Below are 26986 nucleotides of genomic sequence, written 5' to 3' on the forward strand. Positions count from 1 at the left end.
AAGACCAAAATTAATTCTTGTGGTAACACCATCATTTCCACAAAGTTCTTCCAGTTGGGAAAAGAAAAACAGGCATCATGACTAATACAGCAACATTTTCACAGGACTATACATGGTCTGCTTGAATATTTCTACTGCTATTTCTACTGCTTCTCAGCTCATCTCTATTTCAGAAGCAGAAAACCAACCAGCTTTCATTGCTTCCAACAGAGCTCTGAATAGCTGTGTGAAAAGGAATGACATCACCTTGCCTCTTATGTTGCTTAAAAACCCTTACCTAGAAAGGCTTCAGCCACAGCAGCTTTAAGAAGCTGCTGACTACAAAATAAGGTTGGAATAGTGCATCAAGCAGAGCAACATTATAAAAAGTCTTAAGTCCTGAGGAGGGAAGAGGGAAACATAGTATCACCCTGCACCTTAACAGTAAAGAAGTTCCAAGTGAGGGGCAGGGAAACTACTGCTTCTCCAGTACCACAAGAACAGGATCTTCACATTTACACAGAAATTTCACCCTGCAGGTACACAGCTCAGCCCTCCACACCTCAGTGAGTGAAGCTCCACTCACCAGGTCACGTAGTGGGTGACAGCACCTTGTATACACCTGCACAGTCATGTAACAGACATGGAGCTCTGAAAAAAAGTACCACTGCAGGAAAGACATGGGAATCTGGCCCTGGATGCAGCTGGGAAAGGCACAGCACTAAGCAGCAGCTTCTCTAAGTGAAGTGGACTATCCAGAGCTACATTACAACCCCAATGTCTCCAGGCCTAGAAACACCTCCCAGAGACACTGCTCATGCTGCAGGGGAAGAATGAGCAAGAAAGTCTCAACCAAACACAAGAGGCTCCTTGGCACATATGAAACTGTACAACCGACCTTCAGTAATGGCCTTAAATGTAAACAGCATTGCTCCTCTCCTCATCACAGTTAAAAGTAATTGTAAAAACCTCTCTCCATTCACTTAATTGGGTCATTACCCTGATCCAGCTGAAGGCACACTGTAAGTCAAACAGCGCATTAACAGCTTTTGAGAAACTGCAAGATGCTAACGTTACCCACTACACTTTTTAAACTTCCATTCAGAACATGGTGACTCTATTTCCTAATGCACACACCTCCAGTGAAGGGACAGGAACAGAGCAGCATGAAAGTTACCTGCTGCAGAGGAATGAACCAATGCTCTGGGGCTGATGCAATTTGCAAGCATAGCTCTCTGAGCCCTGGTGTAGCAACATTCAAGTTTCATAACGTCACAATACTAGAACTGCTAAGCCATTTAAGTACAAATACAGCGCACAAATCAGAACCCAGATAGACATCCACTGCACTTCATCTAATGCCATCACTGTCCAAAAGCATTGCAGGGTATCACAAGTTTGGAGCGTGCTCAAGTCCTGAGGAGCAATGGAAGCCTGGCATCATGGAGGGCAGGCACAGCTGAGGAGCTTTGCAAATGTTAGAAAAAAGCGGCAAATGAAACAGGCCTGGAAAAAGAAGAAAGGAAAAGAAGAAAGGATGCCAAATCTGTAGGACAGACTTATTTAGCAATTCCCCAGTCACTAGCTATATTAGTGCTATTTATTTTCAACTGAAAAGACTGCTTTAAAAAGACCAATTTAAACTTTGTGGAGGAAGATAATTGTCTTCTGTGGAAGAAAAAGTATAGTTCATAAAAAGAAAGCTGACTCATATTTTCACATTAAGTGGTTATCAAGTTATGGCACCAGTAAACACACTGCTGTGCTTTAGTTATAAGGGTGACAGGGGGACAGCTTCTCATGTCAGCAGAAAAATTCATTGAACCACACAGCAAATTAGGTAATTCCCCATGAATTTTATGTCTGGAAAGAAAGGAATCTTAGTCCTGCTGAAGGTATCTCACAGAGCGGACAGAATTTTTGCCTGACTTCCCAACCAATTCAAATAATTAGGATTTTTATTTTTTAAAAAAGAAAACAAACAGAAAAGCGTAACTGAAACTTCATTGATGTCTGAACTTAAACAGGGAAGCACAAATGAAACTATGCCCTGAAAAACTCAGTGCTATTATAAGGGAGAATACTGTTACAATATTGGAAAAGATCCTTTCTTAAAATACCTCAGCATTTACTCAAGTTACCTTTCTTTTACTTTCTTCATCAGGTGGCAGCATTTCTAAGTTTATTTTTGTCATACAATGCATATATGTCATATAAGCTTCTGAGAGGCTGCAGTGGAGTTGTTTTTTCTTACTTTTATATTAATTCTTCCTTCTCTGGCATACCTTAAATTCAGTTACAATAACCACACTGACCACTTTACGAGATCAAACAGAGGCCTCTGCAGTTGTGCTAACCATGCAAGATGTCTGGTTTTAAATATGATTGGTTTTATCCTACATACTGATCCACCACATCTACTAATGTAAGGAAAAACCATTCAGTTGGTATTCAGAGGTATTCCAAAGGACATACATTTGTAGGCTGCTACAAATGTCTGCTCTAAGAACAAGTTTCTGTCTTCAGTGTTTAAAAGTCTACTGGCTGAACAAGTGCTCATGTTATGCACAGACCAGAATTTTTTATTGGTGTTCACTCTACATTTCCAAGCTTAATACAATCTACACTGTATTAGAAGTTTAAAAAAAAAAAAAAAATTATGCTAAGGATAATGAAAGGAAAAAAGATGTACAAGCAGGAGTATGATAAAACAGCTTCTCAAGATGTAATAGCCTAAAATATTCCAGGCCTGGAAGAGGTAACAGCTATGAGACACACAGGAAACCATGAATGTCATGGAGAGAATGAACACAGAACAATAATTTGCCATTTCTCATAACATGGACATTGAAAAACATCAAATAAAAATAAAAATAAAAAAAAAAAAGGCAACAAGAGTTAGTACACAGTTAGTTAACAAAAAGGAAGTATTAATGTCACACAAAAGTTCTGGAACTCAGCCACAGGCTGCCATGGCCACCTAAGTATTCAGAAAGTATTTAAATACATTTAAATTTATGCTTAATACCTGAGTAACACATATTGCAGTGTGGACATCAGTGACTACTGACCACTAAGTTTAAGGGGTGGGTTGGGGACTCCCTGAACCCTCAGCCACTGGAAACTGAAAATTCAGCTCTGCTCTGTCCTTGTATTTTTTCCTTACACTTCTCTACCTGGCCAAAGGGGTGGGACATGGGCTAACCAACCCACACACCTTTGGCCCAGAACTACCACTTTTAATACCCATCTCAAACTAAGGAAATTAAAACTTACTCCCAATTTGCATCTCGTAATTCCAGGCTGGAATGCAGAAGCAGGGGGGCCAAATGCTCAACAATCCCAGAGCAGTCTGGTAGATATTTAGGTAATTCTGTTTTATTGAGTCTTAAAAATGCAACAAGAAAAAAATGGCAGATGCAAGGGTTCCCCATCACCGCAACCCCCCTTCCAGCCTGTATGGATTGTTTACGACCTGATTTGATTAGCATCACTATGACTTGTCCTGCTCAAGATTAAGGCAAAAGGAAAACTGCAATAAAGCTCAAGTATGCTTCCTCAAGGATTTCAGAAAGCCTAATAAATCATAGTGCCTACACTTCAACCAACTTTAGACATATTTATATCAAAAAAAGTATGACAAGTGGGGCTAAAGCATAACTGAGATCCACCTGTGTTAACTACAAGCCACAACACTCTATCACATTTGTATTGCTTCTGCCATCCATTTCCTTCCTGTATTTTGTGTCTCAAAGCTCTGTTTCACTTGTAGTGCAATAAAATAAAATAAAGAACAAATATAACTAAAGTAGCTATTCTAGACTTCAACAAGTGTTAGTATTTTGCTTCTTGAATTGTTTTATATGAATATTTTGCTATGTTTTGATCTTCAAAACCCACTCAATTCTGACATTTAGGGCTGCACTGTGCAAAGCCATCCCGGGTCAAGTTCCACCTTTCCCAGTGTTCCAAGGAAATCTACAGGGTGCGAATCTGAGCCAAATCATCCTCTACAGACATGACAGAACTTCCCACCACTGTACTTTGCCCTTTGAGTGACACGATCAGCTTTAGTAAGCAGCATCAAGTTACAAGTTTTCTTTTATGTAAATAGAAAGTATGGTGCAATAAAGTGCAGGAATCATTTAAATATAAGACTGGCTTTCCAGAATACAATTAAGACAGCTAACAAATACTTCTTAAAAATCATGCTGGCATTAATTTCAAAGCAAAGACAAAAAAACCCACTACAACACTATTTATGCTCATGGCACCTTAAACTTTCAGGTAAAACTTATCTTTAAGGACTTGACTTACAGGAATAAAGTGAAACTCAACTGCAAAATGTTCTCAGCTGAAAAGAAGAGGAACACAGACACATAGATGATAATACTTGTTCAAACAGCTCATAATGGCAGGTAGTTAAGAAAAAAGGCAAACTGAGTCTGGAATTCACAGGCAGATACACACCACTGGGGATGGGTAAACATTACTGCCTTGCAATACAAACTCACTGGAAACTCTACACACAGCCACACCTTAGAAAAATAAACTTCATCTGGAGCAGGTGTGAAAGAGGACGATTGAGGTGATCAAGAAACTGAAGAGCCTCTCATTCTATTACTGTGGGAATAGAAAAAGCCTTACTTGCTAAAACAAGGAAAAAAAACCCAAAACATTATTGTTATTATTGAAGGCCGAGGTGGATGGGGTTCTGACCAACATAGTCTAGTGAAACATGTCCCCTGCCCATGACAGAGGTGTTGGAATGAGAGACTCTTTAAAGCTCCTTCCAACCAAAACCATTCTATGATTCTATGTAAAAATAAAAATGGAAGGAAGGACATCAGTAAAAGTGGATGATCAAAGATGTCCTCAATCTAACGTACAATAAAATTACATGGATAAAAGAGTGTAAAATACCATGAATTAACCTTTGACAGGAACTTGGAAAGGCTTTACACATTTGAGAAGGTATTTTAGTCAAGCCTTTCAACTGGGAGAAGAGACAAAATGTCATTTCAGATTTAAACAATTTACCCATAATGTCTTATGTTATAAATGCAAAGGCAATTTCGGGTTATATAAAAGAGAAAATTTATTATCAAACAATAATAAATTCGAACAAAGAGAAAAAACCACAATAAAATAAGCAGCGCAGCGCTGGGTGGACAGGGTCTATACGCAAGGTATAGATGCTCCCAAATCCACGCCTGAGAGTCCTTTGGCCTGGGTTTTTATAGGAAGTTTGTGTCCCGAGGCCAAATTCCAAGCAGGCACCCTTTGCTAAGAGGTTCTTGATTGTTCGAAGAATAGATTTCCTGGCACTGGAGAATAGAGTCAATAGACGTTGGGCAGAGGCTCCTCATATGTAAAGAGGTCCAGGATGTCTTTTTGATATCATTTTGGTCCGGGCCATTAGGGTGGAGTGGTGGCACCCATCCTGGAGCCGATGGCTATCTCGGCTGGCTCCTCTTCTTTTGTCTAGTTTCTCCATTTCTCCAGCACAGGTGGTCAGGGCGGAGATGCTCGGGCTCGGCGATATCTCGTCCGGGCCCGTTCTTTTGTTCGTTTGATGGCCCGTGTCCTGCCCATTCTTTCGGGGCTGATGTGCCTGCTTGCGATTGTTATCTGGGTGCTTGGCTGCAATCTGTTGCTTTGGAAGAGAAATCCTGCCTCGACTTGGAGGAGGATTTCTCATTCCATATTTTCATCATTTACAATCACATATACTTTATTTAAACCTTTTCTTTCGAATTTTTATTCATCCAATTCTTTATTACAGTCCCCCACCTAATAATTTGACTACATTAAAAATTCGTATTATTTTATTCAATCTTACAGAGGGATGAGTGTGAGATTAACCACATTCACTTTTCTCTCAGTCTGATATTTTGCTTTTAGGATTTAACTCGTCTTCATCTCTGGAGAAACAGAATACTTGGTCAAATTGTAAACATACCCGGTTAACTTCACTTTTTAACAAATCTAAAATTATTGGTTCATTATTGAAGGAAGCTTTTGTTTCATGTTTTAAATTTCTATCTTCTTAATACATTTTTCTACTTATAGTACACGTTTTCAAGTTCGCTTTATTGTAACATAGGATTGATTTTGAAATATGCTACAAAGGTGGATTGTCTTTTTCTTCTGATCTAGATGGTCTTATTACATTGACTATAAATTGAAATCGGAGGAATCCCTCCCACTTCTCTCTTGTACCTGAAGTGGGTAGTTTTGATCTTTTGTCTTTCAGGAGTTTGAAACTGCCCGTCTTTAAAACTTGCCTCTGAGCGGTAACATCAGACCTCCCCCTTTAATTTACAGATCTTATACTGAGTGCTGTTGGAAAAACACATCCCCTTTTGCAGTTCTGGAGGACAGTCAATCTTTCGTCCGGTTTCTGTGGCAGTCTGACACTGCTCACACTTCTCTAGGGGACTCTCCCCCTGGAGGTACCTTGGGACTCATTCCCTCGGCTAAGCACACGGCTAGGTTCAGGACTATCAGGATTCCCCACCATTGCATCCCTCTGCCTTGCCCTTCGCCCGTATAGGAACATACGGCGGGGATTATCATCTTCTCGGCAGCAGGGACTGTCTTCAGGGGCCCTGGTAGTCCTTAAGGCGTGCCTTTTTTTTTTTTTTTTTTTTTTTTTGAAAGTAGCTCACCGAGACGATTTAGTTGGGTCTGTCCTACACAGTACTTTAAACTTTAATTGTTTTTCGGCCCTCGATTTCTAAAGCCTTGGCTTTGGAATCTAACTGGCCTCTTAACCCCTTTTGGAACAATAGGAACCACTCAGGAGAGTTTAGTTCCAAGGACCCCGCCCGGGTGGCAAGTGTTAAGAAACGGCTAGTCTCCTCCTGTTCTTTCTCTAGACACTTTGTGCACAATCCTTTAGGTTTGTACCCTCCTAAACAGTGGGCTACCCAAATCTGTTTACAATAAGCACACTCGAAGTGGATAAATGGAAAACAATTACAATCAGGATTAATACAACTTATCTGGTCGTCACTTGTCATTTGTGATGACGCCGGCGTTTGATTTTCAGCTCTCTCGGAGGTGTGGTGACTTTCCTCTCGGAGGAGTTGTAATCTGTTACTTTTTTTCACTCGAGGTGAGTGTGTCCAGCTCCTTTCTGCAGTCCGGACAGCTGTGTCTGTGGTCAGGAGGACGAGAAACGGTTCTTCCTAGTGAGGGTTGAGGGGGAGCTCTTTCTAAGCTTTGATCAGGATTTTATCCCCAGGCTGCATTTGGTGTATGGCAAATCCCAGTGTTGTGCTTTGGGGAATCAGTCTTCTTTTCTGCAGATTGGTTAACAAAGCCGCTCGTTTTGCCTCTTTGTCTGCCAGGTTGTTACCTCGGGTGTGGAACTGCCATCCTGTTTGGTGTCCTTTTACATGGACAACTGATATTTCTTTTGGTTCTCTGACAGCCTGTAGAATTTGTCGAATGATTTCCCTATGGATTAACTCTTTTCTTTTCGTATTTATCAGACTTCTTTTTCTCAAATTTTCTTAAAAGTATGTACTACCTTAAAAGCATACCGCGAATTTGTATAGATGATCCCCCTCTTTCCTTTCAACCCCTGGAGGGCTCTCAAGAGAGCATAAAGCTCGCAAGCTTGTGCAGACCAGCTTGCTTTCAGGGGGCCTGATTTCACAATGCTTCCTGATATGCCATTCACTATAGCATATCCTGACTTTCTTTTTCTCTCAACAACTTTCGAGGATCCATCTATAAACTACTTTTCTCCTCTTTCTAACTCCTGATTTTCTAAATCTGGTCTAACTTTAGTTTGCAATTCCACAGTTCCAATGCAATTGTGTAATAGTTTCTCTGTTGGTTCTCCAAACAGGAACTGCGCAGGATTCTGCGCAGTAGTGGTTCTTAATTCTAAACCAGGCGAGCTGATTAAGATGGCTTTATATTTCAGAAGCCTCAAATCAGTCAACCACTTTTCCGCTTTTTGTTGTAAGATATTTCTTACATCATGTAGACTATCAAGGGAGCTCCGAAAGTTACCCTTTTTTTTTTTTTTTTTTCTTCTCTTACTAATAAAGCCACTGTCACAATTGCTTGCAAACAAGTAGGCCAACCCCAACTAACCGGGTCTAAAAATTTTGAGAGAAACCTTATGGGCTTCTTTTTTCTGCCCACTCTTGGGTCAGAACTCCTTGTGCTGCTTGTCTATTCACATCTACGAATAATTGAAATTCTTACTGGTATCCAGTAAAGTTAGTACGGGGGCAGTTATGAGTGCATCCTTTAATTTCTGAAAATTAAATTCATTTTGCTCAGTCTATTTCAACTTATCAGTGTTTAACCTTTCATACAGAAATTTTACTTTTTCACTAAATCCTTTAATTCACTGTCTGCAATATCCCAGGAGCCTCAAAAATTGTCTTATCTGTCTTTTTTGTTTTTGGGGCAGGGAGTGCAAGAATCCCTGCTACTCTCTCAGGGTCTAATTTCTTTTTCCCTTGAGATATCTAATGACCAAGGTATTTTACTTCGGGCTCTGTGAATTGCAATTTGGATTTAGATACTTTTAACCCCTTCTGTCTCAAGAAATTCAGTAAAGAAATCGTGCTTTTCTTCACCTTTTCTTCCGTCGTTCCGGCAATTAACAAGTCATCTACATATTGTAACAATTTTGTCCCCTCCTCTGGAATGAATTGGGTGAGTAGTTGTTCCAGAGCCTGTCCGAACAGATTTGGGGATTCTACAAACCCCTGTGGGAGGACGGTCCATCTCAGCTGTTGCTTTCGGTTTTTGTCCGGGTCCTCCCACTGAAAGGCGAAGAAATTTCTACTCTTTTCATCTAGAGGGCAAGTCTAAAAGCATCTTTTAAATCGATTACACTATACCATACATCTTTAGGTGAGAGCCTGTTCAGTAAAGTGTAAGGACTGGCCACCACCAGGAATCTGGTTCGGGTTCTAACATTTACAGCTCTGAGGTCCTGAACCAATCGTAAACTGCTATCTGTTTTTCTTACAGCCAGGATGGGGGTGTTATGCTGAGACATACAGGGTTTCAGGGTACCCTCTTTAAGGAGGTCGTCAATTACTTGTTTTAATCCCCTTCTCCCTCCCATCGGGATGCGATATTGTTTGATCCTTATAGGGTCTTCAGGGTCCTCGTTTTCTATTTTAATAGGCTTGATATCTAATTTCCCTATTTCTCCTTTTGAGTGCCACACTCTAGGGTTAATTTCTTCTTCGTCTTTGGGAGTCAGTTTGAATATTTTTACTACTAATTCAGAGTTTTTAACAACGATATTAATTCTTAATGCAAAATCATGTCTCTTCTTAATAAATTATAATCTGCTTTTTCTACAAGCAATAAATTTCTTAAACAAATTTTATTTTCCGATTCTATTCTTACATCTCTATTACAGATACTTTGAAAGGATCCCCCTTGATTCTAATTACAAAAACTTTTTCCTTGCTTGTCACACACCCCTCTGGCAATTTCTGCAGAGTACCTCTCTCTGTTCCAGTGTCCACTAAAAAGCTTACTTCCTGCCATTGGGGACTCACTTTTAATTTTATCAAGGGCTCCTTGGATGTTCTTGTCCCCAAATTAAAGAGCCTCTGACAGCCCCAATCTTCTTGAAAAATCTTTTCATTTTTTTTTTTTTTTTTTTCTTTGCCTGCAATCCTGCTAAATGTGTCTTACTTTCTTACAGTAGTAACATTCGGGGAGCTCTTTCTGTGGGGTAGGGGCTGCCTTGTGAGTGCTTTTCTGTTTTCTAGGTAGTGTTTTAAACTTACCTTGTGTTTGTTCTTGCTTTTGGACTTCTTTGACCGCAGCTACCAAAACCTTAGCTTACAATCTCTGTTTTTCATCCTCCCTTCTCATATATACTTTTTGAGCTTCCCTCAGAAGCTCTTGGAGGCTTTTATCTTGTTACCTGTCAATATTTTCTAATTTCCTCCTAATGTCTTCTCAGGATTTGGCAACAAATTGTGTTTTTAGTAAGACCTCCCCCACGGGAGAGTTCGGGTCAGTTCCAGAGTAGATCTGAAAACTTCGCCGTAACCTCTCTACTCATTCCGTGGGCGATTCCTCCTTCCCTTGGCATTCCCCGAACACTTTACTAATGTTTTGACCTCGGGGAACTGCCTCTCTTATTCCCTGAACAATCATGTTTCTTAAATCCACCATGCTCTGCCTGCCCTCCTCCCTGGGCATTCCAGCTCGGGCTCACGCTAGGCCATTTCTGGTCCTGGTGTCCCCTGTGGATTGCGTCGGTCCCAGTCTCTGATACCGGCTTGTTTAATCATTTCTCTTTCCTCTTGATTAAACAGGCGATCTCAGGATGGCCATAAGATCATCGTATGTGTAAATACTACTTCCTAAAAAGTTATCCAGCTTTTCAGCCACACCAAAGGATCGTCTAACAATCGCCCCATCTCCTTTTTTAAACGCTCGCACATCCCCGGAGTTAAGAGGAACATTCACAAATCCAATCACTCCCGGGGCTGTCGGTACTTCCCTGAGAGGGAACAACCGGTGCTCATTCTCACTACTCTCTCCCCCCCCCTCCTCGCCCATCATTTTTGCTTTCAAACGAGTTCTACTTGCAGGAGGGGAACTGAGGTTTGTGGGGGTTTTCCCTTTTGTTGATTGTGGGAACTCCCCTGCCACCCGGTTACCGGTAGGGACCCCTTCAGTTAAGTGTGAGGGTCCCGGCTGTGGCGGCCGGACCGGCAAGGACGGATAGAGCTGTCCCCAGCCTTGTGCCGGAGAAACCTCTGAAGAGACTCCTGTGGTTACGGTGTTTGCAGGCGGGGAAAGGGGAAGGGCTGCCGGCATCGCTGCCAGCACCGAGTCTCCCGCTTGAGACACATGCATCTCAGTGGGTTGGTCTCGGGGGCCCGAAGGTGCTGAAGGCACCACTTGATCTGGGGACGACGGCCCAGCCAGTCCATGGTACGGGGGAGGTAAGTGGTCAAGGGGTTCCCAAGATTCAGTTTTCGACTCACGTTTTTCTTTTTGTTTCATTGGGAACAGCCCTACCCTGGCGTTTAACCAGAGCTTAGCATATTCCCTCTCCTCGGGGTCCGAGGGGTCCTTGTTCTCCACATAGGAGAACAACTTATTACAGGTCTATTTTTTCAGATGTGCCTAACACTGGCTAAGTAAGGTGACTTCTCAACTCCTGTCTTCCCCAAACTTCTATACAATAATGTATTAATTTTTCTTTCGATTTCCCTTTCTTCAGGGGACAATCTTCCCAGTGTTTTAACATTTACTTCAAGGGACTTTCCAGCGGGATGTCTGGTGATCTCTCCTCCGGATTGGAGGGATTTTTCCCTGTGCTCTTTCTTTGTAGCTTACTTTTTCTCTGCTCTATACTTCGCAAATATACTCGTTACACGTCCACCTTTCAAATGTGCCCACCACAGGCTAAGTGAGGTGGTTTCTCAGTTCTTGCCCTCCCCAGACCTCGGCACAATAGTAAATCATTTTTGCCTTTGATTTTTCTCGTCTCTCGGGACAAATTTCCCAATTTCTCAACATCCACCCTAAAGGACTCTCTGGTGGGATGTCTAGCATTTGCTTTGATTCTTCTGATGGACTTTTCTCGTTATCTAGTTTCTGCGTTTTACTTTTTCTCTGTCCCATTTTCTTACGATTCTTACCTGCTCTGCGTTGTGTTCGTCTTTTTCTTCGTCTGAAAGTCCTAGATCGCACCAATACTTACCTCTCGGTTAGCTGTACCGGGGTTTTCTCGATGTTCCGACTTTCTAAATCTTTTTGGCTGAGAGAGTTTACCAGTTCCAGAGCTCGACTGGACGTCCCTTCCTCTCTCAGCCCCCTTTGATCGGTCCCCTGAGACTCCCTTTAGCCTCAGGCTTTACGAGTAAGGAAAGAGAGACACTTTCACACAGAATCGCTTCCTTCGCGGCCGGCCAATTCCCTCGCGGGAGGATGGAAACGCGGCCTTGAAGTCCACACTCGCTTCGTGACCAGGTCACGTCTCTCACAAACTCGCCCGATCACCCGCTCAACCTCACAGTACTTACAGCAATTTTCCTGCGAGGGCGTCTTCGTGCACGTATGACTTTTTATGAGCTACCAAGCCGCGGCTTTCTCGAAGGCTCCTCGCCTTCCCGAGCTCTCTGGATCCTTTCTCCCTTTTTATTGTGGTTTTTCCTTAGCCTAAATTTGGTTCGGATATAGGAATGTGCTGCGGAGGTTCTCGGCTCACCAGGCCGCTAAAATCAGCGGGGGTACCCGTCCTGGGTAGCGAGATTCTCCTGCAATTTCTCCTATCCGAGTCACGGCACCAATCTGTTATAAATGCAAAGGCAATTTCGGGTTATATAAAAGAGAAAATTTATTATCAAACAATAATAAATTCGAACAAAGAGAAAAAACCACAATAAAATAAGCAGCGCAGCGCTGGGTGGACAGGGTCTATACGCAAGGTATAGATGCTCCCAAATCCACGCCTGAGAGTCCTTTGGCCTGGGTTTTTATAGGAAGTTTGTGTCCCGAGGCCAAATTCCAAGCAGGCACCCTTTGCTAAGAGGTTCTTGATTGTTCGAAGAATAGATTTCCTGGCACTGGAGAATAGAGTCAATAGACGTTGGGCAGAGGCTCCTCATATGTAAAGAGGTCCAGGATGTCTTTTTGATATCATTTTGGTCCGGGCCATTAGGGTGGAGTGGTGGCACCCATCCTGGAGCCGATGGCTATCTCGGCTGGCTCCTCTTCTTTTGTCTAGTTTCTCCATTTCTCCAGCACAGGTGGTCAGGGCGGAGATGCTCGGGCTCGGCGATATCTCGTCCGGGCCCGTTCTTTTGTTCGTTTGATGGCCCGTGTCCTGCCCATTCTTTCGGGGCTGATGTGCCTGCTTGCGATTGTTATCTGGGTGCTTGGCTGCAATCTGTTGCTTTGGAAGAGAAATCCTGCCTCGACTTGGAGGAGGATTTCTCATTCCATATTTTCATCATTTACAATCACATATACTTTATTTAAACCTTTTCTTTCGAATTTTTATTCATCCAATTCTTTATTACACTTATTACCAGATTTATATTTTAATATTACATTCATTTCCTTTGGTTAAAGCTTGTTTATGCCACTTTTACTCTACTATTTCTTTCTCATGCTATTGATATCTTGAACACCAGCTACGGCAAAAACACTGCAGAAACTACTTTATCCTCCTAACACTTTCAGATAGGAAAAAGTCTTTAATATAGAGCTCATCAGTTGATAGTTTTAATACTGCATCTTTGAGGAAAAACTGGTCTGGGCTGCTGTATCAGTTTTTTAATGTCTATTTTACATATAAATTTAAAAACCAGAGTGTCTTTTGATAGAGTTCATATGCCATGGTGCAGATTTCCAAACCAAAATCAGGTTTTTTTGAGCATGCATTGTATATCTTCATATTTTGCAAATAAGAAATCCCTTACAAGTACCAGCCAGCAAGATTCCACAGAAGAAGAATAAAGGCCCCAAATAGCACCTAAGCTGTTCCTCAGGACCGGGGGGTTTGCAGAGACAAATGGCTGCTCTCACAGCAGCACCACAGTGAACAGCGTGTGTCTCTCCAGCTCCTTGTAACCTGCCTGTCTCCATAGTTACTTGCTGCTGCCACACAAACACAGAGCTGGGGAGGACTGAGATAGCAACCAGCTCTTTTGAAGCATTTTCAAAACAAAGCAGCTTCTTTCTTCTTCAATTTCCACAGCAGAAAATAGCTTGCTTTGATTTAATTTTCTTTTTTTCATGAAGAGTATATTAAAGAAAAGCAGAGCTAATTAAATACTTCTTTTGCATCATATTCTGAATTCTTTGACTCTTTGAATAGTTGAATGACAAGTGTCCTATATGGTGTGCAATACTTTGGAATTCTGTTAATCTAAAATGTAGGAAGGTATAGTCCCTGCTGGGCACCTAAAGACAATAAAGACAACCACCAAAGCTTCTGAATAGGTGAGACAGCCTTAATTGCAGTCCGTAGGCTCCTGTGCCCCAGGTTAATTTCTAGAATTACATCAAAACACTGAACTCAGTACCCTACAGCTGTGATTACAAGGTGGAAAGGGCACAAAGAGCTCTGCCTCTTGCTGCCAAGCACAACTGACCACAGGAAGCTTAGGTTTTACATATTCACTTCTGACTCTCACTGCAACCTCAGTATCTCTCTCATTAGAACTACATCAGTGATCAGAACCTGTGGTACACAGGGGATCAGTCTTGTTCTCTCTCAGCCATTATTTTCTTCAGGAAACACGTTTTTCTGTCTGTTGATCCCAGGTGACACCCTGACTAAGCATCCCAAGTTGAGGTGACGTATTATTACTGAACACTACACAGCACAGATCAAGTCTGTACACAACAGCATTTACATGAAAAGGTATTTCTAATCCATCCAGAACAGTAATACTTAGGTGGGGCACATTAAGAGTTTTAGTTATTTTTGTGCTAAGCAAGACCAAGCAGTTCCACCCTTCTGCTGGAACCACACTAAGCATTGCTCATTCAAGAAATCCTTGCTAACAAACAAGGGAAGGAAAACAATTGTTTCAGTCCCACGCTGCCAAATTTCCAGGAGGTGTCAGCCATGTTATGCAATCCAAGTTCTCAAACAAGGTACATTTTGAAGCATTCTTCCTTCAAAAACTGCTCTTTGACTGGAATGTGTTGATCTACATCAGTGTATCTAAATGGTCTTTTAGACAAAATGAGGACATGCGACCCTAAAGACATACACTACTGAGGGCAGAAGAACCTTGCAAAGAAGCACATGCAAGGGTTTAGAGCTGCAGTCCCCATATACAGTGTCCTCTTCCTACCCCTCTCACCCTGCACAATTGCTCCCAGTTCCTTTGGCATGTGCAGCCAAATACCAAGAACACAGAAAGCACTTCTCAGGCTGAAATAAGTTTCCCAGGTAAGCACAATCCCACCAAGAACAGGTTCTCAGGACATCACTTCATTTCAAGTAATGGTCCACGGTGTTTCTAGATGAAAGGAACAGCCAGGCACAAGCAAACTTCAAACCACAGGTGGATTGCTTTTTTGGTTTGTTGTTTTGGTGTGATTTTCTAAAGGCTGAAAATCTGAAAGAGTTTTGCATTCTATGCCGATATTCCTTAAATCTCCTAAAGACTCTATTTTCACTTCTGTGTAGTTTGCAAAAGCGATTTTCAGTCTTGTGTAGTTAGTGTGTTTTCTGTGTAGTTCATAAAAAACTTCATGCTACACAAAATACTTTTTCTTGTCTACAAACAGACTTCTGCAGTCATTTTATTCATAGAAAACAGAAATAAGGTAATAGAAAAACACTTTACCTCTGATTTTATTTCAGGGGGCTTTTTACTTATTATTAGTTTTGTTCCTTGCGGAGGTGCCCCTCTGTACATGAGTTACCTGCCTCTATGACCCGGAAAATGAAAACCTGAAAGTAACACTGGGCACTCACAAAAATGTTCCACCCAGCTGGGTATATACCCAGGCAGATACAGCCTAGGAGATGAGGAAGAACCATGAGTAGTGTATCCTCCTTCTAACATTTCAATTACAAGCTACTCTGTCATGCACTCACATTTCAAACTTTTCTTCCAAACTATGAAACTTCTAAAAAAAAAATAAATTATGTTCTCAAGCCAGTGACTTCCTGAGTCAGAACCTTACATGCTGCTGTAAGGGATATTCAGACATTCAGCTCACCCTGCTTGCAAAGTGGCTGGCTTCCTTTATGTGTGAAGGTGGCTACAGAGGAAATCTCTAGGCTCTAAGCTAGGCTGCTTCTCTCCTGGCATAATAATGAGAATTTAAGCAACATTTTCCCTCTTGCTTTCTCAGACATGCCACAGAGGGGAAAGGGGAAAGGGGAAAGGGGAAAGGGGAAAGGGGAAAGGGGAAAGGGGAAAGGGGAAAGGGGAAAGGGGAAAGGGGAAAGGGGAAAGGGGAAAGGGGAAAGGGGAAAGGGGAAAGGGGAAAGGGGAAAGGGGAAAGGGGAAAGGGGAAAGGGGAAAGGGGAAAGGGGAAAGGGGAAAGGGGAAAGGTACTGACATGCCAGTAAATATGTGTTTTGGTGATTGTATCAACCTGCCTTAGATACTGATTTTGTAGTTGTGTTCACAGGGATAAGCTCACATATGCTCTCAATCCTCTCTTTGGTCAAATACTGCATTTCCTTCCTTGGCTTATGTGTTTTCTGGCAAAAACTGACCACTGATCCTGACTAATAACTAATATCATGCTTTTATTTTGTTTAAACTGTATGTCTTTAAAGTCACTGATTTATGCAAAAGTTCTTTGGGAAGAATAAAGCCGCTGGCATTCTCCAAAAAATCCAAAGAAGCTAAACTGAGAAGAATGGAATGTAAATTTTCATCCTTTTTGAAGTCTACCTTGTTTAGCTGTTCAGTATTTAAATTAAACTACTTAATTCTAACAGGAACATGTTTAGTTTAATTCTGATTAATTTCTTTATACACTTAAACAAATATTTTATAGGTAGTCTTAAAATGTATTTTTAGCACATAAAGCCTGTCAAAGTAATTTCCAATATAGTTCCCATGTATGTATGCAATTACTATGGAAAAATTACTCACAGCTCCTCCATTCAGTTTGCTCAAGTGTTGTTTTATACAAGTCAGATGCCACCAGTTCCTTTCAAGAAACTATATTTCACTTTCTTATTATGGAATGTCAACCTTTACATAATTACTATTTTATAATACCTATAAAATCTGACAATTATAGCAGTGTGGTATACACAAGGGTCAAAGGATTCTTTTCTAGATGAGAGATGAACAAGATGTGATATTGACAGCTAACTGACACCACTGACTCTCTGAGCACTCACAGCTCTAACAGAAGGATGAAATCATTTCACTTCTCTGAAATTTCATTTCGCTTGGGGGGATGGGATGTGTGAATTGCTTTTGTAAAGTTCCATGCTTTTCCAAATGAAAGAGTATGAAACACATTGTTGATTCTGGCACTCCAAACACTATTAACACAAGTTTCTACCCAGAATTTGTATCTTTTATGCACCTTAAGACTTTGATCCAAAGCTAAGAAAGGTCATCCTAAACTGCCCTAGCAAATACAAACCAAAGTCTCTTGAAATGCATATAAATGCTTCATCTGCTGTTGTACTGAGATTTCCAGCTGGTCAATTCCTTAAGTAGAGAAGAACAACTTTTGAAAAAGAACAGAACAAGTACTCTGGAAAACAGGCTTTCCTTGAATATTATACTGTGGGAAGGCATTCCCAACACTGACTCCATCTCCAAGTCACTATAAAGGGCTCCCATTCTTGATAGCTAAAACAATCACAAGTCTAGTTCTGAAAAGATCCAGAAACCTTTTCTAATCCTGCCAAAAGACAAACTGCCAAAACGCTAATCTAAAATTCTTTAGATATCAGTGGTCACAGCCACTATAGCAAGTCATTTGGCACAGCAAGAGCAGAACAACATCAAAGTATCCTGTGCTGAGCCTTCCCATCTATACTGTATGCAGCTCAGGAATTTTGTTTCAGACTGTATCTAGCCTGATTTCCTGGACGAAACATGCTTTGAAGCTGTTAGGAGAGTCAAACCCAGTGATTGATTCTTATGCAGTCCTTGGATCCAAAAAGCCATTTGGTGCACACCTGGAATGGAGGTTCTGGTTAGTTTCTTCCAGAAGAAACCCAGCTCATGGAGAGTAAAATCCTCATGCAGTAGGTAGGGGCATTGTCTTCAAAACTGTGCCACTGTTTTGAACCAAAATCCTAACAGAGAGGCAGACAGGTACCTACTACTGTCTTGATCCTTTAGGCCTTTTATCTACTCATAAACCTCCCTCCTTAGACTTCTTTTCCGGACTAAGTTTGTAGCTCTCAGTCCTAACCAATATTTTTCCAATTATTGCTTTTTCCTGACAAACCTTTTACAGTAATTTTTTTTGTCTAAAATTCGTATTCAAATAATACTCAAGTGAATCACTCAAATGAAAAAAGTCATTTTCACGCAGTATTTCCATTACTCTCAGATAACACTTCCTTCTTTATAACAGATATTGCACTCATCAAGTTCAACATCCACTAGAAAGTGAACTTTTGTCTTATAGGGGAAGGTGATATTGCTTATCTGGACATTCTATTAAAATGCTCCACTTCCTTCAGCTGCTATGTTCATGATGATTACATGTAAACTACATAGTACTGCACCATTAGATGATGGTACATGAAGAGATATTCTTGAAACATTAATTTCTGTCTTAGGTGTCCACTTTTCTCAAAAGCAGTTTCTGAAGTAGCTTAAAATTACATGGATATGAAGTCATTACTTCACCCACTACCAAGTGCATATGCACATAGAAACCTTGTTGTTTTGTGAACTCAGGTGAAGTATGGTCCTGGTGTTTCTCTAGCTGAGTTTCTGGTTGCTGCGTGCTACCCTTGTCCCACATTCAAACCCTACATGAAAGAGTGTGAGGTGTCCAGAGCACACCACGCTTGGAAGGAATGCCTGGCACAGCAGAGTCCTGCTCTTTGTGTGGAGACAACAGGACATGGGGATCAGGAAGCTTATCCTTAGCCACCGGCAGCAAAAGCTGCGGCCGAGTGCTAATGGGCTGAAGAGATCCATTAATGGCAGTCTCTGCGTTTCAGTTTAGTGTGGCACTACTTCAAACAAGTTTCCTGAAAGAAATATAAAGGCTTTTTTACTTCTAGAAATTCTCTAGTTAATAACCTTTTTTGCTGACAGCTATGACTTTAGTTACCTGTTTTTAAAAGCTGAAAAGATTGTCTTTGAGGTTCTCCAGAAGTCTCAGGTATCCTATGCCTGTTGCCCGTGAATGCTTTTGCCAGTGGCAAGCCCTACCAGGCTTGTGTGATTGATGAGACTTTCATCAAACATATTAAGAAGTAACGCTTCAGTCCAGGGTCCTGGGACTGGCGAGTCCTCAAAACACAAGGCGTTCCTATCATCCCAGCATGACTCAACTTGCTGTCCAAAAAACAGATCCAGCAGCCTTTGATCTTCAAAGATGACAGGGAACAGCCTTTGAGGCAGCCAAATGCGTCTTTCTGCATTACCAGATTGCTACAGAGACAGGCAGATGGGTGGAGCAGCCTCTGCGCTCCTTCCATAGAAGCAGCCCAGCTCTGTGTTAAATTAGAGCAGCACTGAGCAGTACATATGGCAAGTGGGAGAAGAGATCCCAAATTCAGCTGTGCAGCTGCTAGGGACCACCTCATTCATACACACATCCAAGAGACACTTGTTTAGCTACAGTGAAGTCAGAAAATCAGTCACAGAAATGACACACCTGGACAGTGAATAACCTGCTTCAAAGGGACCTTGCATTAGGTACCTAGCTATCCTACATTTGGAAGTATTTTAGTACATCTGTGTGAACCTTTTGTCCTCGGGTGTCAACTATAACAAGTAATCAGATGCACAAACAATGGAAGTTTTATTACTAAAGCTGAAAGCAAAAATCTCTTACCTCTCCAAAAGCACCTCTTCCAATCACTTTTATAATTTCGAAGTCATCTCGATGGAGCTGCATTTCCTTTACCAATTTTGTAAATGGTTTTGCTGTTTAACAAAAAAAAAAAAAAAAAAGAAGAAAATTCAATTATAAAAAGAAACATCACAAGCCAACCCACAAACTGGAGGTCAAAAGCACTCATTGCATACCCAGAGCAATACCAGATTTTCAACTATTAAAACTACAGAGTGGGAAAAAAAGCTAATTACACTGTTTAATTAACAATTAAAATTTTTTTAGAAGTTCAATCACATGAATGGTTCTGTCTTGCTGCTAGTAAGAATATAGAGCAAAGTGGTCTTTCAGAAGGATTTTCCCCCCTTTCTTTAGTGTTTTGTGAATCAGTGAAGGACCATGTGAAAGGGAGAGCTCATCTATTACTGGAAAACCCTATGGACAATCTGTCCTACCCTGCAGGCACTAGATTAATTCTCTTCTTAAGCAGAGCACAACTTTACTTTTTATTATTTCAACTAGTACCAGCTAAGGCTTTAACAACCCAAACTGAAGAGATACCTGTCTCTACTCAACAGCAGTGAAACCATTTCCCACAAGATCTGTGGCTAATTTAAGGTTTTTGCTTTGAACTATCTTTTCTGCTAAGCAACATTCACTAGATCTCAATTAGACCAAGTACTGAAGGACTGCAGCCTAAAAAGATGTTCAGCGATTAACTAACTTACACTTACTTATTTGTCTGGTGGTCCCAGACATTTCTCAAAATATTTGGTGGATAAATTCTACTATGCCTGCATATCTGTCAGTTTTCTCCTCTCCACATCCCATTCAGAATATTTATTTCTAGCATATCACAGCATGTGGATCACTATTTAGACAGAACATTTGTTACAAGTCACTACTCTAAAGTAGATAAGGAAAATAAGGAAAAACATGGTTCAAGTGCAAGCAAACTGCATGAGTTTACACAAGCACAACAGCAGTTTACTCTTCTAACTAAGCACGAAAAGATTGCTGCTCTTCACCTCATCACAAACACTCTTAGACTAAAAAGACCAAAGTTTTCCAACACATGTATTTTTTCCTATCTGCAACTGAATAAAACATCACCGAACTGCTACTTGTTATTCAGCTCAGATTCCTGTTTTACCTCACCTTACATTATGATTAAGCTAATAAGTTATAAGCCAAACAGAATTCCTACAAGAGGGGGTCACTGCCTTGATGGTGCATTTCAGATGCTAACACAAACAAATCAAACATTAAAACTACACAGAGATACAGAAGTCTGAACTGGAGACTGAAAATTGCATTATGAAGTCTAACCAAGAATGCCTGAAAACCTCTCAGCAAAAAAACTGTTAACTGCTCAAATAATGAAGAAACAGCTGTACTGAAGAACAGCCAGGCTGCTTCTTTGTATTTAGGAGGGTGTTACTTCTGCCAGAAGTAATATCCCTTTCACTGAGAGTTTCTTGTCTATCCAAAGTATGAAATTTAAAAATGAGACACTGCTAGATCTTCTGCTAGACTCCCTCTTTCAGCTTGGCAGGAATGCCAATCACACTTTCCTTCACCACAAGGTCACTGAGACTATCACCTCAAACCCAAAATAATTTCCACAGAACTTCCCCAGCATCACCACCTCAAACCAGTTAGAGACCCATACCAGTCCAATCAGACGTCTGTACAAGTAATACACCACAGCTGTCAGCAGTGGTATTATCAACTGTTTTGCAAGGTTCTCTCACCTTCCCATCAAATGAACACAGATAGAGGAAACACAAATGCAGACAAGAAATAAACATGAAAGTTCCCTTATTAAGTATGGGTTTGCTACTACAGAATGCTGGTCATTGAACTAATTTTGCAGAACAACAGCTTCTGTTACTAGAATTCAACGGGATGTGAAATCTAGCATTTTATTTCTGGAGGACACTAACCCAATAATAACTTTTGTTTTAAATAAATAGCAAATTTTAGCAATAATTCTACTAAGTAAACAGAATAGCTAAATCAGAGAATCACAGAATGATTTGGGTTGGAAGGAGCCTTTAAGATCATCTAGTTCAAATCCCTCTGCCATGGCTAAGTACACCTTCCACCAGACCAGGTTGCTCAGTCCCATCCAGCCTGGCCTTGAACACTCCCAGGGATGGAGCATCCACAACTTCTCTGGACAATAAAATAATTGATTTAAGTATAAAAAAGCCCTGTTGTTGTAAATTGATCACAACCAACTTGCAAACCTAACAAAGTTCAAGGTGTCTTGTACACTCAGAAAAAAACCTTTATATCTTACATTTCTGCTGACTGGCGACAAAATATTTTATTATTTCATCTACAAATTTCCCCACTTGGAAGTGCATCAAACTTTACACCACTGAAACTGGAATTCAGTTTGGAAATACATAAAGTAGTGTAAGAGCAAGTAAATTTGATTAGTTTTGTATTTTAATATTAGTAAGTATGATGTATCAAGCAGAGCACATACTTAAGTTTCAATAAACAGAAGAAATAGAGTCTGCAAGGAAGGGTGTTATTGCCATCTTTCTAGAAATAGTATCCTTGAAGAAGGAAGATGAGCAGCCCTCATTTTCTTGACTACCATTTCTGGTAAAATCTGCAAGAGTCCTAGGTTGGTCCAGCTTTTTCCACCTCAGTTGGTCAACTGAAGTACTAGTTAGTAAAATCAACTGGTTTAACATATGTAAATAAAAAGAAATATTCACTCTAGAGGGAAGTTACTATTTTTACAAGCCATTTGTGCACTTAACTAATGTTTCCTTTTAGTATTTAGAAGGTGATGGTGTTCAGAAACACTGCAGCTTCAGTGGTCTCGGTCTTAGAAAGCACCAAACATGAACATCTGAATGTACAGAAAAATTTTAAACTTGGCAGGACTTCCCCTGAACTGGAAAAATTCTCTTGTCAAAGCATCTAAGATTCCTTGAAAGTAAATATAACTTGAAAATAAAACTGAGTGTCAACAGATGCTCATGATCACAGAGACTACAACAGCAGATACAGACAGATCAGAGCTCAGAAGGGGCAACAGACCAGTAATTTATTTAAACTGATATATACTTTATTGGTATTCTGAACCCTGTTTACACCAGGATGTGACCTGCTGCATTTAAGTACTGGATTCCACAATTTCTCTTAGTAAGTTAAATAAAATAATATTTCCAATTTGGATTCCTGCAGCTGTCCCAGAAGGCTGCTGTTCCTCAACTGCAAATATGCAGATCAGTACCATGCACAGAACTGGCAAAATTGAGTGACGAGAAACTTGCAGCAAAAAGCATCAGAGACAGACTGTGCCCGCTGTGCTTGCCAGAACAATGCCAAGTGTTTTATCACTACCTAACTGGTAAAAAGGGATACAGCTTCTCCCTTTCCAGATCACTGTTTGATAAACAGGGAACTCAAACCAAACTCATCTCCATATACTCAAATGAATAATTACTTTTGATCCTAATATTGAAGGCAGAACTTACGATCTGGAGTTGATTTAATCCTTAATGAAAGTATTTCATCCTGGCAAACAGAAGCATTAGCTGTACTGGGGGTTTTGTTGGCAGTGATTACTGAATTTTGTTATATATACACACTGTTGTCAGGGTAACATTAGCTCCAAGTAATTGCAAGAGTTTGTTTATTCATGACTGTAAGGATGTAATAAGAATTTGGGATAGACATTCTAGGTGCAGTATCTTTGTATGCACCACTGCCTTTTCTCTCAAGCTGATTTTGCATTATTGTACTTATTCTTGTTTGGAAGAAGGGTGTTTTCTATAACACCAGGCAAAGAAAAAAAAACAAACCCAAACAACTAATTTTCAGAAGCCAAGTAATGTATGCTCTCAAGAAAATAATACAAAACAGTAACAGTTGATGTTTTGATTCGTAATGAGAAGTGAAATGCCAGCATTTATTTCCTCATTGAAAACCAGGGTACATATGAAAGACATTATTCTCCACACACAAATTCTATTCTGATCATATTCTCCTCTTCCACTGATAGATGGGATTAGGATATTTTGTTTACACAAAAAGAAAACATCAATTTTGTTAATTTTAAAACATAATTTAAATGTTTTACTCACAGGTAAATAGGTTTGTGATTTAGGTTTGAAAGCTGGTGCATCTACACTGCAGTCAATCTGTATTATGCCACCTAATAGAAAATATTTGAAGGCAGTTTCAGAATGACTGAAAGCTGCAGGAAATGCCAGTGGAGATGATCTGACACAGCAGACTGGGCACTCTGCACTCCTACCCCAGGAATGGGTGCATGATGGCCTCATGTCAAATTTCCTCTCATTTCTAAAAGCAGGTCAGGGAAGAACAGAACTGCTGTCAACATCACCCTCAAAAAATAAGAGGTCAACTCTTCCCACCTACAATGTGGTAAAAATTGAAAGTGTCAAGGTATGTTTTGAATTCCTACTTGCTGTTCATATTCTGGATCATTCAATTTATGTCAATAATTTACCATCTGGAATCATAAAAGCTAACACCCTTACACTGCAGTGGGCAAAAGACAACCTGCTGGATTATGATCACTGCTGCTTCAGCAGTAGAGTTACCTCAGGATTCTTATTTGAGGACTCCTCCAAATTTTGTTAGGCAGAACAAATTTTCAGAAATTCACAGAAATCACTTAGCTGAGGCTGCCAAATGTTCAAGAACACTTGATGTTTTGTATCATTGGCAGCTCCAAGTTCTAAATAAATGTGACAACTGCAAGAAAGTAATGCACAGACTCACAGTTCAGGTTGAAAGGGACTAGCTTGCCTCTAATCCAATCTCCTCCTCAAATCACAGTCAATATTGATTTCAGACCAGGCTATTCATGGTTCTGCCTGGTCAGTTTTTAAAAACTTGCAAGGATGGAGACTCCATGGGTTCTGTGGACAACCTATTCATATAACAGACTGCCTGCACCAGATAGTTTCACAGTTTGGAACTGATCCTGTAAGAGATTTGGGGTTTAAGTCATTATATAACATGGTAACAGTATTCACATGGATCTGCCCTGAAGGTATGTCCAAACTATCTGGTCAGACAGAAATTCATCTGCCACCATGCTCCCTTTATCTCCTCATCCCCTCTACAAAACATTGTGGCAGGAAAGTATGTGAATTGCAAAATATTAATGTCAGGGAAAAACAAAATTACACAGATAACTGTCTGTGGAGCCATACTCTCACCAGATAGATACAGTATTTTATTTAAGATATTTTCTTTGGAGGAAGAACATGAAAGAGCAGCAAATTTTACCATTTCCCTCAGCCATCCCTCTTAACTTACATTCTAGAAATCAAGTAACTTGTGTGCTCTTTGTGCACCCTTTTCAAAGAAACAGCGCTCCTATGATACTGCTACTAAAACAGCAGGCTGGCAGGTTTAACAAGTTAGTGCTTGTATACATGTCTTGGGAGATACCCACACCCAGGTAGCCCCAACCTGCTTACTGAGGTGATAAATACCTGCTCCAGCCCACACCTGAGTTTTAAAGAAGTACAATCCTCTCGTATCAGATTGTGAAATTTCCCCTGTATTTTGGAAAAGCGAAGTATTTTATTCTTCCATCTTATGCTGACTCCAGTTTTAATTTTTCCAAATATAGATCCTTGCTTCCCTTTTCCTGTGCTGGCCTGTTTCCTCTCACTGTCTACCTCTGTGAATGCTTTTTTTCAGTCTTGTTTCCTAAGGAAGTAAGGTATGTGTGATCACACTGTTGGGCAATCTGAGGCCATTCCTCTCACCCAGTACCTTTTGATCCCAATAAAGACCCTTCATAACCCCTTTACCAAATTTCACTGAAGTTGTCCAAAGATACCAAGTTGCTACAAGTTTCATTTAAAAAATGGCAGTGAATAGGAGACATCCACAGTATCGCCTCCACTACTAAGGGAAAGGTGACAGCAGAAACAGAGCAGTCACCCAAATCTTCGCCAGCAGCCAGCACACACCCAGGTGCAAAGCAGACATACCTCACTATCCACAGTGACGCAGGGACAGTGGGACAATACTGCACAGGAAAGGGAAGAAAGGGAGTGTGCAGCAGAAAAGAGAAAGTCACGCAGTGGGAAGGGCAGGTAGGGCTCATTCCACTGAGCCTAGTAGAGCTGATAAATACAAATTCACAGGAAAACAAACTTCATCAAAGTTCTGCTGTTCACAAGTCAAAGGTAACACATTCTGTGTTCTCTGACACATTTTTTGCTGGGCCTTTGACTTCTGCCATGCCCTCCCTCCTGATTTTGTGACACACATACACACACTTCACTTACTCTGTGTCTTGCCCAATGATCCAATCCTTCATCGCTCATAAACATTCATTGGACCAATACAGTGGTGCAAGACTCTTGGCTATCACTACAATGACACAAACTCCACTGGCTTTAAAACCAGAGAAGCACAACCTCTTACAGTGCCTGCAGACCTTGCAGAACAGCCTGTTGCTACAACACTGCTTCACACGCTGTCGGAGTCCTCTTTATTCCCCAGACAAGGCCAGCCAGTTTTACAGTGGCTGGCACTGTTCTCTATAACAGAATTACTGTGTATTATTTAATAAATATCACTGTATTTTTAAATAGAAGTATTACTGTATGCCAGTAAAAACAGGCATACTAACACGAACACAATAGCAAGAAAGTCTGAGTCTTCTTGAGGCTGATTTTTCAAGACAGAAAGTGGTAACTGATTATTAAGTTAAATATCAAATTGTTAGTCTTTATTTGGTATACAAATGCTTAAAAAGCCTTTAAGCTTTCTGAAGAACTATTGCACAAAGGTATGCACTTGCAGCCAGTTATGGATTTTGATTCATTTCATGAAAGTTTTCTGACATACATAAAAGAGCATCTGAGCACCTTCAATCAGATACCTTGCTGACACTTAACGGAACCATGAATTTGGATAACATTTGGATTCAATAACTACATGCAAAACCAGTCAAAGGTTTAAAAGGATAAAAACATCATTAATTTTCAGGATAAACCAAGATTGTGTTTTTTTTTTCTCTGCATTTTGCTCCTTAACTGGCTTTATCAGTTACAGAAGAACTGATTCTAGCATTTGGAATTTGTACACTAGTCTGCGATAACTGCATGAAAAATTAATCACCAAGCTAAATACTAATGGCATTGGGAAATGCTTTCAAGAAAAATACCAAGTAGTAGTTCTGATGTTGATCCTGTTAGTGTTGCTAAATTTGCTAGCAGAAGAGCAAGGCATTTACCCTGAAACACCATCTATGTTCACTGTTATTCTTTTTGTGTGGCAAGCCCCAGAAGCAAGTGCCACACAGAAGGACTCAATCAGCAGCAATATGCCAGCTCGCTGATGAATGTTACCACAAACACTTCATAGCTGGCTATCTGCCTGCCCGGCCCATTCACTGCTTTCCATGCTTACAATGAAAGGACATCCAAGATAATACCCCAGGATTGTACAGACAAGTACTGAGGAACACACAGATGGTTTCCAGTAGTCCAAGACA

The 26986-nt window shown here is 40.6% G+C and overlaps 1 protein-coding gene across 22 annotated transcripts in view; it reads right to left on the bottom strand.

Moving 5' to 3' along the window:
* CDC42BPB (CDC42 binding protein kinase beta) overlaps nt 1-26986 on the bottom strand; it is a 98968-nt gene that overhangs the window by 50726 nt on the left and 21256 nt on the right. For all 22 annotated transcript variants that reach the window (XR_015288465.1, XR_015288464.1, XR_015288463.1 and 19 more), the window contains exon 2: nt 19468-19559. Coding sequence is in view for 18 of the 22 variants with exons in the window: in XM_086894573.1 (XP_086750699.1) it covers nt 19468-19559 (92 nt within the window). In the remaining 4 variants the exon portion in view is untranslated. The remainder of the gene's footprint in view (nt 1-19467; nt 19560-26986) is intronic.

The sequence above is a fragment of the Cyanistes caeruleus genome, chromosome 6 (assembly GCF_971803275.1).
Source record: "Cyanistes caeruleus chromosome 6, bCyaCae1.hap1.1, whole genome shotgun sequence".
Lineage (NCBI taxonomy): Eukaryota > Metazoa > Chordata > Aves > Passeriformes > Paridae > Cyanistes > Cyanistes caeruleus.